The 15,359-nt window shown below is 37.7% G+C and overlaps 1 protein-coding gene across 1 annotated transcript; it reads left to right on the top strand.

Annotated features, from left to right (window-relative positions):
- Positions 1-5,344: 5,344 nt before the first annotated feature.
- LOC110964892 (gastrula zinc finger protein XlCGF57.1-like) lies at positions 5,345-11,564 on the top strand. The gene is made up of 2 exons (XM_022213742.2): positions 5,345-5,527; positions 9,966-11,564. The coding sequence occupies exons 1-2, from the start codon at positions 5,413-5,415 to the stop codon at positions 11,429-11,431; spliced, it is 1,581 nt and encodes a 526-aa protein (XP_022069434.1). The 5' UTR covers positions 5,345-5,412; the 3' UTR covers positions 11,432-11,564.
- Positions 11,565-15,359: the final 3,795 nt, after the last annotated feature.

Genomic DNA, 15,359 nt, shown 5'->3' with positions numbered 1-15,359 from the left:
TCAGCCCCCCTTAAATAGGCCTAATGAGGCCATTGTTACATGCTATTAATTCTGAAGAGAAAGGAGACATTTTGAACTCATAATTCTTCTTTCCACTGTCACCCTACTTTCAGATGGACGTGCCTTTGATCCAGAAGTGATGTGTCTTCTTCTCCTGGAGCGTTTCAGAACAGAGGAGTAGAACAACCCCAAACAAAACAAGCATGTTCATTTTAGTGACCAGTTAGCACACTATCAGTAGCATGCCAGTAGAACATCTGGTAGCTACATTAAGTTCATCAGACTGTGGATGGAGATCTCTGTTGAGAGGATTTATGCATGTCATTTTTTTTCACCAATGTGTAGGTGCCATATGCAGAGATGTTGTTTTTTATGTTTATATTAGCATCAACTGTTGGTTTGACACTTTTCACTCACGTCACGGGGTATGTGGTCAAGGAGCAGTGGTTTGACTGATTGAATGAATGGCATTATATTCAGCTGTTCACCGTGGTAGCTGCATGGAGTGGGGCTGAGTAGGGAGATCGTATTTTTTTGCTGACTGCTAAATCTAACTGCAGATTGAGCATCTGAACATCTTGCCTTGCTTTGCTGCTTTGTTCAGTGTTGGAAACATGGAAATGTCTATGTTGTTTGTGCAGCGAGTCAGCAGTTCAATCCTCCCTCACTTTACCTCTCAGTGATGTCGTTTTTAGTTTGGAGTCACCAAACAATTCATTACATTACCATTTTTCCCTTCATCCCTTTGGTGAATCTTGTTTGAAAGGCATGAAGCCAGAAGCTGCTCCAGGGAACCTTTAGACCAGTTTACAGAGAACCATCACTCAGGAAGTTCCACTCCACATCACTGACTGCTGGACTTAATTAGTCAAAAGGAGTTGAGCAGGATGAGGTAGAACTTTGAAAATGTTCCTGTTTCTTCATCATTGCAGACTGACTCTGAAAGGTTTTCTTCGGGCCTTTGGTAGTGATGTTATCAGTGGACAGAATATTTTGTGTTTCAAAATAATACCCGAGTTCCAGAAAATAATAGTTTCTGTGCCTAAATAAATAACATCTTTCATGGCACTACTTGTGTATATACCTGTCTAACATGGCTTGAAAACGGAATATGTAAATTATATTGTTTTGATAGGCCATCATATGGTCTGTCTGTTCAGGAAAATCTGTCCTTACAGGAGGCTGAGCAGGTCTGTGGTCTGGTTTACCATCTAAGGTGAAGCTAAAAGATGTATTTTTTTTTAAATATTTATGCACTTTATGCTGATGTCACTTATAGTGTAGAAATACGATTCATTTTTTCATTTTTCATTCTTGTATGTATTGTACATATTGTTTTTAGAATTATTATTATTACTGTACATATGGTTAGTGCTGCTTTGAAAGATGTTGCTGCTATAACACTGTAATTTTCCTTGACGTGGGGAGTAATAAAGGATTATCGTATCTTATGTCCTAAAAAATTTTTAACTAATAGAAGCAGTTATCACCTTAATTAAGGAGTAACAGTGATAGCTTTTCTTGAGCTGTCTGTGTAATATTTCAGTAAAGTGGAGGAATGTTGTAGATTTCTGGAAAAAGAGCTGAAGAAGGAAGATAATTCAGTTGATAGGTGGTGTTCACTTCAGACAGGAGTATGGTGGCATTAAGGTTTTATATATATATATATATATATATATACATACACACATCAACAGGATCAACGAGTGACAGAATGTGCAAATGAAACATCAACACTCCGAACAGCGTGCAGCAGAATTATCAACTTCCTGACAACAAAAACTGATGTAAACTGGATTAGAAATAGTCTTGTGTATGTTATATGTAGTCCTGTGATAGACTGGTGATCTATCCAAGGTGTAATCTACCTTCACCCTCAGTCAACTAGGATAGACTCAGACCTAGAGAGTCTAAGTTGGCTTTAAACTCAGCTAGAATAGAATCCAGCTCCCCAAATGAGGATTAAGCAGGCAGATATTATATTTACAGCCCTGATCATTTGTAAAAATGTAAAACTCGAACTGAAGGCAGAGCTGTTATATAATAATCTCTCCTTAAACTCTGACAAGACGAAGGAGATGATTATCGACCCGAGAACGAGGCGAGACCAACACGACCCAGTTACATATCAATGGGACTCAGGTGGAGAGGGTGAGGATCTTCAAACTCCTCAGTGTTCACATCAGCAAGGACCTCTCCTGGACCCACAACACACAACAGATTATCCAAAAGGCTCAACAGAGACTCTTCTTCCTATGGAAGCTGAGGAAATTTGGATTACACCCCAAACACCTCAGCAACTTCTACAGATGCACAGTGGAGCATGTCCTGACCACTTCGATCACCGTATGGTCAGGAACCTGTGGCAGTAAGGACAGGAAGGCTCTCCAATGTGTCATTAAGACAGCACAATTCATCTGTGGAGCAGCCTTCCCCCGACTTCACGACATTTACACCAGCCAGGTCACAATGAGCACACAACGTCACCAACACACATCCACAACACTTCTGCTGTCTGGCAGAAGCTACATGAGTGTGAACACAAGGACCACCAGACTAAAGAACAGGTTGTGTCCGCAGGTCATCAGACTACTAAATCACTGACTCACCTGCAATAGCTTATACAGTGCCTATCATAAGTATTCACCCCCTTTGATGTTTTACCCTTTTATTGCTTTCATAAATCAATCATGGTCAATAAAATTTGGCTCTCTTAACACAAACATTTATTGGAAAAAACTCTTTAATGTCAAAGTGAAAACAGATTTCTATAAAGTAATGTTAATGAAAGAAAATTACATAAATAAAAATAATTGTTTGCATAATTATTCACCCCCTTTTTAATTTAATGGTCTAATTCAATAGAGGTCCATCAAATTGTTGCCAATAGTCTCACAATTAGTGAAATGAAGATCACCTGAGTGGTGTGGGTGTGTTTCAAGTGATTGAGTTGTAAAACACCTGTCTGAAGGGTCCAGAGAGTGGCTGATCAGTATTCCTGGCTACCATTACACCATGAAGACAGAAGAACACTCTAAGCAACTCAGGGAAAGGGTTATTGAGAAGTACAATTCAGGGGATGGTTACAAAAAGTTTCCAAGGCACTGAACATCCCCCAGAGTTCAGTGAAATCAATTATCAAGAAATGGAAGGAATATGGCACTTGTGTGAATCTGCCTAGATCAGGCCGCCCTCGTAAACTGAGCGACCGTGCGAGTAGGAGACTAGTGAGAGAAGCCACCAAGACCCCTACAACTACTCTGAAGGAGTTACAAGCTTCAGCTGCTGAGATGGGAGAGACTGTGCATGTAGCAACTGCTGCCCGGGTTCTTCACCGGTCAAAGCTTTATGGGAGAGTGGCAATGAGAAAGCCACTGTTGAAGAAAAGTCATATTAGATCTCGACTGGAGTTTGCCAAAAAGCACGTGGAAGACTCCATGGTCAAGTGGAAGAAGATTCTTTGGTCTGATGAGACCAAAATTGAGCTTTTTGGCCATCAGACAAGACGTCATGTTTGGCGGAAACCAAACACTGCACATCACCAAAAACACACCATCCCCACTGTGAAGCATGGTGGTGGCAGCATCATGCTGTGGGAATGTTTCTCAGCAACTGGACCTGGAAGGCTTGTAAAGATAGAGGGCAGAATGAATGCTGCAAAATACACTGAAATCCTGGGGGACAATCTTTTTCAGTCTGCAAGAGAACTACATCTTGGGAGAAGATTTATTTTCCAGCAAGACAATGATCCAAAACATACTGCAAAAGCTACACAGGAATGGTTAAAAAAGAAAAGGGCTGTTCATGCCCGATACCTGCACAACCTGACAGAGCTTGAGCAGGTTTGCAAAGAAGAATGCAGCAAAATTGCAGTGGGCAGATGTGCAAGACTGATTGAGACCTATCCACACAGACTCACTGCTGTGATTGCAGCCAAAGGTGCATCTACTAAATACTGACTTGAAGGGGGTGAATAATTATACAAACAATTATTTTCATTTATATAATTTTCTTTCATTAACATTACTTTATAGAAATCTGTTTTCACTTTGACATTACAGAGTTTTTTCCAATACATTTTTTTGGTAAAAAAAAAAGCTAAATTTTATTGACCATGATTGATTTATGAAAGCAATAAAAGGGTAAAACATCAAAGGGGGTGAATACTTATGATAGGCACTGTATATAGCAATATTTTGCTCACATCCCCTGCATGTTTACATAGGACAGTATTGCAATATTGCCAATATTTACACATAGAATTTATCTTTAACTATTTTTAATCTTATTTTATTTTTTATTTTATTCTATTTAATTGTTATTGTGGGCTGCACAGTGGAGTAGTGGTTAGCACTTTTGCCTTGCAGGAAAAAGATCCCCGGTTCAAATCCCGGGGTGGGCCTGGGATCTTTCTGCATGGAGTTTGCATGTTCTCCCTGAGCATGCGTGGGTTTTCTCCGGGTACTCCAGCTTCCTCCCACAGTCCAAAAATATGCTGAGGTTAATTGATAACTCTAAATTGTCCGTAGGTGTGAATGTGAGTGTGATTGTTTGTCTGTATATGTAGCCCTGTGACAGACTGATGACCTGTCCAAGGTGTCCCCTGCCTTCACCAGAGTCAGCTGGGATAGACTCCAGCACCCCCCGTGACTCTAGTGAGGATAAAGTGGTGTATAGAGAATGGATGGATGGAATTGTTATTGTTACTTTTTTATTATTTAACTTTTATCTTATCTCATTTTATTTGTTGTGTGAATGAAAACTCACAAACTAAGAATTTCATGTCTCAGGGTAACCACTGTGTTTCTGCTGTGTGTATGACAATAAAGTTCTTGAATCTTGAATATTAGATTACACAGGATTTACTCATAAAGGAACCACTGATCAGTCTATTTCTCTTCTATTTCTTGCACAATGTTTAAACCCTTCTCTGCTCACTTTACAACATCCATGATGATCCATCTGCAGAATTTAACAAAACTTGTAAATTTACCCTATTATATTCTTTATATTTGCACTCTAGTTTTAAGTTTATTTTTCTCAGTTGTAGCTCTTGTGTCAAGGGAAGTTCTGCCTTTGAAGGATGAATAAAGGGTTATGTTATGTTATGTTATGTTATGTTATGTTATGTTATGTTATCTTAAGAATTGTCTAAGGTGAGAAACTTTAACTCATGTTTGACTGATTCGACTTTATTGATTGGCTGATATGCTTGTATTTTTGTGCAGTATTTATCTGTATTTGATCATTTGCTCAGTCTTCTTGTCACTGTGTCTGTTCAGGTTTTGTTGCATCAGGTTTAAACAGGTAGAACAAAGGTGTCCGTGCAGATGCCTGTCGGGGTACTGCGCAGGCGCGGCTCCTCCGTCTGAGCGTCTGGTTAGTTTTAAAGAAGAACACCAGAGCAACGCCATGAATCAAGTGGATTCTGTCCAGCAGCAGCGGGCAGGAAGTGTGTGTTTGGAGGAGAAAGTGCAGAAGAAACGCCTCCATCAGCCGCAGGACGTCGTTTTGAAGCAAACCGCCGGTAAGAAGATTGAACAGCTGATGTGGAGGAAACTGCTAACTGCTAGCTGCTGGGAGGGAGGGAGGCTGGAAGAGACGATTCACTGAAGAACCGAGCTGCTGAGCTTTTGTTCGCCTCAATCTGACCACTGATGGGGAAATAACAGCCAGATTAATGACGTTAGTCGGTTAATAACTGGGTGGAAAACGGCGGAACTGTTACATGGACGGTTCAGTGTAGCACCCGGACGGTTTATAACGCGACACACCCCTCATAATTCAACCTGAATAAACAGTTTAATTTTAGGATTTAATCAGCACCTTTCAAGATGAAGGAGAATATTTTAGTGACTCATTTAAATACTGTAATTACAGGCAGACGTTAGAGGACAGCAGAGCGGTGTTTCAGTTAAACTGGTGTTAGATTATCTGGTGACAGTGAGGCTGTGTAGGTGTCCGCGGCGGTGCCTGTTTAAAACTCTGAAAACGTTAATAAACCGTTTACAAAATGTGCCTGTCGTCAGCTTTAACATTATCTAATAAATGTAGTAACTCTGATGTAACATAACCAGTTTAATGAACATTATTAACACTCAGCTTTAGTGGATTCAGCGTTAAATCACAGCAAAGTGTGGCAGTTTACTCTCTGGTTAACTTCGCACACATCTGTGGATAGATGGAGGCTTTAATTTGTCAACATGTAAATCCAGCAAAATTTAAATAAAAGAGAATAAATATAGGATCTGTTTGTGACGCCTACAGTTCAGCTATATTGAGTCATTCATATTCAAATTTTCAAGATTCTAATTTTACATTTAAAAATAAGTTCTTTCCAAGATAATTTAAAAAATGAGGCTATGTTTATATAACAAGATTTAATAATAACTTTATTTATAGAGCATATATAAAGCAAAACATAAGGAGATAAGTCCGAGCAATCAATTGAAATAAATAAAAAAAATGATAAAAAGTTAAATAAATAATTAACTAGATTAGCATGCACATCAAACAAGGAAGTAGGCAGTTTAAAAATGAAAGAATAAGACTGAGGGTTAAAAGTTAGAAATAAAAAATAAAGATGACATCACACCAATGAACGAGGCAGCTAAAAATAAAATTAAAGAGAAGATATAAGATAAACAGGACATAAATACAGAATTAAGCACTGAAACTAAAAGTAAATTTCACATAAACACAAGGCTATAGAAGTGAGTTTTAAGAAGGGATTTTAAAAGAAATTACTGACTATGACAACAATATCAGAGGAACTGTTGTTCAGCGTTGTTTGTGTAAATTTAAATTTTTAAAAGCTGCATTCTCTCACATTCTTGTGCATCCCAAAACACATGAGCAAACTTTAATGAAACAGTTTTATTAATGCAAAAACTGTACAAATCAGATTTAGTGTCTCCAGTGGGCTTTGTCTCTGAGTAATGAAATGTTCTTAATGCATTTATCATTAATTTGATATAAATCTATATTTAACATAAAATATTTACAGTAAATGTATTTAGTATAAATCAAATGTTTTATTTTTTTATCTATTTTTATGTTAAATTATTTTTCATTAATTCAATATAAATCTATTTTTCATATAAATAGATTTATTTTAAATACATTTAATATTAAATCATTTTTTTATATATTTTAAATTTGTAAATGCAACAAACATCACAAATTTCAAATAAAAAAAACATAAAAAGCTTAATCTATTTAATGGCGTTCCATTTCTAATCATTTTAAAACTGAGTGTGCTGAAGCTGTTTTGATGTCATTTATTTGTGTTGCTCGAGGTGTGAACAAAACAAAACCACGACGCTGTGACTTGCAAAAATGTGTCCTTTATCAGTTTCTCGAGCTGCAGCTTCTTGTTTTTAACTCTTGATGCTCGGTGCCTGAAAATCAAACAGACCTCATTTGAAGAGAATAAAATTTTCAAAAAGTAGATGATTATTTGGCTGCTAATAGCCAAATGAATTGGTTTGCTAAATTACTTGTTTGGATTTTTTTTTTTTTTTTTTTTGCAGTTATGGTGTCTGGTTTTACGTAATTTGTAGAAAATACTTTTACTTCTGGAATTTCTGTGGCTGTAAAACCAGTCTGGAGCCAAACAGAAGAACACTGAAGCCTCTCAGGTTATTGATTAAAGCCTGAAAAACTCGCCTCTCTGTATCGGTTACACGTCTAAATACTGCTTTTCTTTTTTTCTTTTTTACTGTGAAAATAATCCCTTCCTGCCTCTCAGATGTAAGTGTACACGGTTGGTTTTTGGGGAATGTTAGAGCACCTCCACACTCGCTGCTGCTTCAGACTCACCTAAAAAACTCTGTAAAACTGCTTGATGCTGAGCAATGACAGGTTGTATTATTAATAATTCTGCCAGAACAAGAAGAGTGATGCAGTTAGAAGTTGAATGTTTAAAGTTCTTTTTAACAAACATTGGGAAAAAAAAAAGCCTGGATTCAACATGAACAGCATTTTTCCAAGTGTCCATATTTGTAACCAATGTGGCTCTGCATACTATACATATTAAACTATTTATATTTTAACAGCCTCTACAATCTCAGCATTTTTTACTCTACTCTGCTCATCAGCTGTAGAAAGATGTTTCACCATGCCGAATGCATCTTCTATTTTTTGTGCATTTTTGTGGCATTTTTGCATTTTTTGTGGTTATTTTGCATCTCAATTTTGGTGTTTTATGTCACATTTTTTGCAATTTCTATCTTTTCTTTTGCCATTCCATGTGACTTTGTGGCAATTTTTGTCTCCTCATAATGTAGATATTGATCTATTTCCATGTTTCCTCTCCAGACTTTTCCTCTCTGATCTGCTTATAATCTGTAGAAAGATGTTTCACCATGCTGAATGTATCACTGTTTCTGAGCCATGCTGCATTTATTCATTTTATTGAACCAGTAATGTTGGATTTTTCTCTCATGATTATTTTAGACGTTTCTTTTTTTGAGACAATCAGGCATGTTAAAAGCATTTTAGACATTTTTTTTGTTATTTTGCAGAAATTTAAGCCTTTTTTTTTTTTTTTTTACTAATTCTGAAGCCATCTTAGACAAATTTCTCAATTATTTTGGAGAAATTTTTAGATTTCATTCATTTTGAGATATTTTGAGTCATTCTGAACAATCTTTTTCAGACAATAAGAGAAGTTTAAGTTACTTCGGACATTTTTCAATTGTTTTGGAGAAATTTGAAGCCATTTTAGAACATTTTCTCAATGCTTTTGTATATGTTTGCAGGTTTTAGTCATGTTTGACCAGCTTTGAGCAATTTTGGACTAACTTTGAGTTATTTTGGACCTTTTTTTGGGGGGGGGGTATTCAGACAAATTTAGGACATTTTGGATGATTTTCAGTCAATCGGAAAAGTTTAAGTCACTGGATCCATTTTCTTGGTCCAATTCTGACAGTTTCCTCCATTATTTTGGACAGGTTTCTTTTGTTTTGACAAATTTTGAGTCACTTTGACTGAATATTTCCATGTTTCCAGCCTCTCCAGACTTGTTCTCTCTACTCTGTTCATCACCAGCAGAAAGATGTTTCACCATGCTGAATGTGTCTCCAACAACTTGCTCCTCTGTTCACTGTTTCTGAGCCATGCTGCATTTATTCTGTTGATCCAGTAGGTTAGATTTTTTTCCTCTTGTGTCTTTCTGTAGAAATACTACCTGCAGTTCAGCCAAAAACTCTAAATTTAGACCTTATTTTTCAGTTTTGGTAGAACTTTGTCAATCATGGTTTCTCATTTGAGCTGAAGAACACTGTTCTTTTAGTTGTTGTTTTTTTTTATTTGTTCTTTTACGTGATTTGGTGCTAACAGTTTGTTTTTGCCTCATTTTTTAAGGCAGTCACATAGAATAAAGTATTTTTTTAATGAAATATCCTAATTTTCAAGCTTAGATTTGCATAATTTCCTGGATAAAACTGAGTGCTATACAATTTGAGTTAAGGGATTGCTTGAAATTTGATATTAGATGCTTATTTTGACACCAGCAGCAGGGGCAGACGTCTTGGTTTGTTTATGGTTAAAATCATACATATTCAAAGACCAGCCACTATTTTAATAAGTAAATGTTGCTTTTATTTATAAGTGGGTTTTATCAACTCTTTAAAATGTTTTTATTCTTTTTAACTCAAAGATATGCCAATTTTTGGCTAGTGGGATGTAACAAAGAGGAGTTTATATAGTCCAGAGATTTCTGGGTTGTGACTGAAGCTCCTGCCATCTGTGCCCAAACAATAAATGCCTCATTCAAAGTCACTTAAATATTTTCCTTTTGCTGCATTGATACCTAATGGAAATCAAATTTGGCCAAGTCAGTATGTTATTCAGGCAACAGAGCATCATTGGACGTAAACTGCCTTGTTGTATCATCTGCATTCATTGTGTTTCTCCATTCATTTATCCAGGTTTTTTACAGTTGTCCATAATGTGTGTTTCAGTGTTGTCCCCAGATGTCCAGCAGCTGTTGGTGATCAAAGAGGAGGTTCCTTGGAGCCCCAGTCTGGACCAGGACGACCCAGAACCCTTCCACATAAAGGAGGAACCGGAGGAACTGTGGACCAGCGATGCGGAGACTGACATCACCAGGTTCTCATTCGCTGCTGTTACTGTGAAGAGTGAAGAAGATGAAGAGGAACCTGAATCCTCACATCTTCATCAGAGCCAAACTAAAGACAACAGAGAGACAGAACCTCCAACCAGCAGTTCAACTAAAGCGATTAAAACAGAAACTGATGACTTTGGAGGACCAGAACCAGCCAAGAACTCAGATGCAAATACTCCTTTACAACCAAATCCTGATGGAAAGTCTTCAGACTGGTCTGAGATAGAAGTCAGCATTGACGATTATGAGTATGATGATGAAGATGAGGGTGAGGAACAGTGGAAGGAGCCTTTATCAGAATCTGGACCTGAAAGTGACGACAGTGACGACGACTGGATGGAGACGAAGGCATCTGAGTCAAGCATAAGTAATAATGTTGGATGTAACACAGACTTAAAGTGTACTAAACAATTAATCTGCCAGCCGTCTGTTGAAAGACAGTCGACACATCCTTCACCAGAAGTGCCCTTCATCTGTTTGGTTGATCAGAAATGTTTATTAGGGGAGCAAACTGTAGTTTCACAGTTGGCAGCTCAAACAGGAGACAAAACGTTTGGCTGTGATGTCTGTGGACAAACATTTAGCAGAAACAGTACGCTTAAGAACCACATGAGGATTCACACAGGAGAGAAACCGTTTAGTTGTGGAGCTTGTGGTCAAACATTTAGTCAACAGGGAGTTCTGCAGAGACACATGAGAGTTCACACCGGAGAGAAACCCTTTGGTTGCAGTTTTTGTGGTAAAAGATTTCGACATCGGTTTAGTGTTAAAAAGCACATGAGGGTCCACTCTGGTGAAAAACCGTTTTCCTGCAATGATTGTGGAAAAAGATTCACTCAAAAAGCACATTTGAATACACACATGAGAATGCACACAGGAGAGAAACTATTTAGTTGTGCTTTTTGTGAAAAAAAGTATACGCAACGAGTGGATTTGGAGACGCACGTTAGGATTCACACAGGAGAGAAACCGTTTGCTTGTGATGTTTGTGGACAAAGTTTTCACAGAAAGAATATTCTGAAGGCACATATGAAAGTTCACACGGGGGAGAAACCATTTAGCTGTGATGACTGCGGTAAAAGATTTAACCAGAAAGCACATCTGGAGAGACACAAGAGAGTTCACACGGGAGAGAAACCATTTACTTGTGATGATTGCGGGAAAAAATACACACAGCAAGCGGATTTGCAAAGACACATAAGAGTCCACACAGGAGAGAAACCATTTGCCTGTGAAGACTGTGGGAAAAGATTCACACAAACAGCACATTTGAAGAAACACATGAAGGTTCACTCGGATTAAAAAACTGTACAACTGCATGCTTTGTTGTTTAAGGTTAATCATGTGTAATGTGGAATTGTGTTGTGGGGATGCTGGGCTCTTTAAAAGTCTGTTTTTGTGTCATAACTTAATTAAACAAAATGGCTGAATGGCATTTGTTGAGGAACTTAAGTTTGTATCTTAGGCTCTGCTTACTCCCTACAAAAGACACAAAATGGTTTAGTCTGCTTCTGCTAAATATCCAAGAAAGCACACTAAGAGAAAGCAACCACAAAGAAAGATGAGGTCAACTAATATGAGGTTTCATCAAAAAGTTCTCAGATTGGAGCAATTAAAAAAATTACTGTACCTGATTTAAATCTGACCTTCATTCCTACTGAAATGCTTGTCTTGTCTCCATTTCTTCTCATGTTACAGTAATATTTTCTAAGTAATATTTCCTTTTGGATTATTGAAGTTTTATTTCATTTTTTTGTTTTCTATTAGGCCAGCAGGGGGCGCCATGTGCCTTAATAACTGCCCAGAGAAGGTTGTGGGTTCCAGAGAAGATAAAAACGTGAGAATAGATTACTGCTGTTCAATTCACAGACGGGATATTTTGATTGCGATAAATGTTCACAGATACAATGGAAATGATCAAAACGGACAAAATGTCTCCAGACCTATTATATTTGAGCAGATATTTTACTTTAATCTTGCTTCAGATCAGAAATGAAAACCAGCAGTCTTTTATTGCCAAGTAAATTTGCACATACTTGGACTGTTGGTGCATAACAGTGAAAATAAATATAAGACGAGATAAAAGTAAAGTATATCATAAAATACTAATTTAATGGTAAGAGAAGCATATATGAAACATTACTTTGTTTATAAATGAAGGAGCGTTACAGTTTATGCAGATATGCAAAATATGAAGCATGAAATATTCTAATATTGACAGCATGAAGTATAAGAAAACATGCAGAGTGGATCATAGTCCAGAAAAATGTAAGTCAATGCTGCGTATTGAGACGAACACACTTCAGGTTAATATCAATCAATCAAAGTTTATTTCTATAGCACTTTTCATACATGAAGTAGCACAAAGTGCTTAAGTTAAAAACAAACAATAAAAAGACAATGCCCCACATCCTTCCCAACTCCTTCCCCCATCATACTCCCTATCAACACACACACATACACAGTTAGACAGGGCCCTCAGACAGTCACACAGTCATGCACACTCACACACACTTCTACAACAGAAATATTATGGTTGGTTGGCTGAGAGCAGAAACACCAGAAAGAGGAAACAACATCATTGAGAGCCGCCCATACCCGGGGCAGCAGCAGGCCCCAGCAGGCCAACTAGCTCCAGGGCCATTAGGCCCAGGCCCTGCCAAAGCCCCAGATGTGGACAGCTCCCCACTGAGGAAACACTGGAATCTAAAATTGACGTGTTGAAAATAACAGGTAAAACTAATAATTAAAAAATAAAATAGATACTACAAGATGAAGAATAGTAAAATAGTAAGTAAATAGTAAAATTAATAGTAAAATAGATAGTAAAATAAATACTGAAATAGTAAAATATTAATATAGTATACAAAATAATAAAATAAATAAATAAAATCAAGACCAGGGAATAAACAGTATAAATCAAGGCATCAGGATAAAGTAAAAGTATTATGTAAAAGCCAGTTTAAAAAAGTGAGTCTTGAGCCTATATTTAAAAGTGTCTACGTTCTCTACAGCCCTCAGGTCCTCTGGCAGGCTGTTCCATAGGCGAGGGCTGTAATGTTGAAAAGCTGCCTCGCCATGAGTCACTCTGTTCACCTTGGGAATTTTTAAAAGGCCAGTGCCAGAGGACCTGAGGGTCTGTGAGGGTTCATAAAAGTAGATCAGATAAATATGAAGGCCCAAGACCATTAATACATTTAAAAACTGTTAACATAATTTTAAAATCTACCCTGACGCACACAGGGAGCCAATGCAGTGATTTTAAAACTGATGTAATGTGGTCCTGCTTTCTGGTCTTCGTCAGGACTCGTGCAGCTGAGTTCTGCAATAATTGGAGGTGAGAGATAGTTTTTTTTGGGAAGACCAGAAAGCAGGGCATTACAGTAGTCCATTCTACTGGAAATAAAAGCATGCATTAACATCTCTGTGTTTGCTAGAGAGAGAAATGGGCGGACTCTGGCCATATTCTTTAAATGGTAAAAACCTGTCTTAGTTACTTGTTTAATGTGAGGTATAAAATTAAGCTCAGAGTCAAAAATGACACTCAGATTTTTTACAGAAACAGCAGGTTTAAAGGATAGTGAAAACAGTTTTGATAAAAGTTTCTTTCTCCTGGCTTCAGGGCCGATAACCAAAACCTCAGTCTTGCCCTGGTTGAGCTGCATGAAATTCCCTGCCATCGAAGATTTGATGTCTACGATACAGTTAAAAAGGGCATCGACTGGCATCGACTGGCTCTGTGTCATCAGGAGACACGGCAATGTACATTTGAGTATCATCAGCGTAGCTGTGAAAACTGATTCTGTGTCTCCTGATGACATCCCCAAGTGGGTGCATGTATAAATTAAAAAGAATGGGACCTAAAATTGAACCTTGAGGCACACCATATTTCATTTTGTGGACATCTGATGAGCATGTATCCAAGTTTACCAGATTTGATAAAATGCTAGATCTAATCGACTCTGTCTTCCTTCCGAAGTGGATTATTGGAAATGGGGTTGAGTAGTTTGTCAGTGGTTGAGAAAATAAATTTTGTATTGTTTTTGTGGCTAGCAATCAGTTTTGAGAAGTAGTTGTTTTGGGCTTGCTTAAGTGCACTGTTGTATGTTTTTACTAGATTATGAAATATTTGATGGTTTACTGTCAATTTGTTTTTCCTCCATTTTCTCTCTGCTGCTCTGCATTTCCTCTTCAGTGTTTTTGTTTCCTCAGTCCTCCATGGTGGTATGTTTTTTTATATATATCTGTTTTGTTACAAAGGGAGCAGTTGAGTCGAGGCTTGACTTGAGTTTACAGTTAAAGTAATCAACAATAAAATCGCAGGGAGCTGGTAGAAAAGCAGGACGATATTTCTCTAAAATGTCTAAAAAATTTGCAGCCACTTCAGAAGTCAAATACCGCTTCCTCACAGTTCTCACAGGGGCCTCCTGTTGGATAAAACCAGTGACTCCAAAAAACACACAGAAATGGTCGGACACAGCCAAGTCAACAACAAAGGACACACTGATGGACAGAGGACCGTGACTAATGACCAGGTCCAGAGTGTGTCCCCTGTTGTGAGTTGGCTGTGTGACGTGTTGTCTAAAATCGAAGCAGTTAAGAACATCAATAAAATCTTTGGCCATAGGATCTGACAGCTTGTCTATATGTAAGTTAAAATCACCGGTTATAATGATCCTGTCATATGTGCTGTGAATTATTGTTAAAAACTCAGAAAATTCATTGTTAAAAGCAGCACATTGTTTTGGTGGTCTGTATATTGTAATTCATAAAATTGAGGGACTGTTAAAAATAAAGGCATGGTATTCGAAAGTGGTGTACTAATCAAATGAAATTTCTTTAACTGAGAATAACCAGAGAAGATTGATGCAGTGCCACCACCTCTCCTACCATGCCTAAATGAAAACACAGAGTTAAAATTTGGTGGGGAGGCCTCTGCGAGACTTGCTGATGCATCTGCCCCCAGCCAAGTTTCAGTTAAAAACAAGAAGTCAACATTGTTATCTAAAATCAACTCGTTAATAATAAAAATTTTGCTGGAAAGAAAGCGTGTATTTAAAAGTGCCATGTTTACAGTTACTGCTGTCTTTTGATCTGTGATGGATGGTGGGAAGGCGAGGTTATCCTTGTTTATGGTTCTGAGGCTGCGGCAACTGGGTCTGATACTATTTCTGTTTGTGATGATGACGGGGATTGATGAGTAGCAAATGTCACCGGTGAGACTGCAGGT

The sequence above is a fragment of the Acanthochromis polyacanthus genome, chromosome 19 (assembly GCF_021347895.1).
Source record: "Acanthochromis polyacanthus isolate Apoly-LR-REF ecotype Palm Island chromosome 19, KAUST_Apoly_ChrSc, whole genome shotgun sequence".
Lineage (NCBI taxonomy): Eukaryota > Metazoa > Chordata > Actinopteri > Pomacentridae > Acanthochromis > Acanthochromis polyacanthus.
Note: the sequence above shows the minus strand (reverse complement) of the source record. Positions and strands in the feature narration are given on the sequence as shown.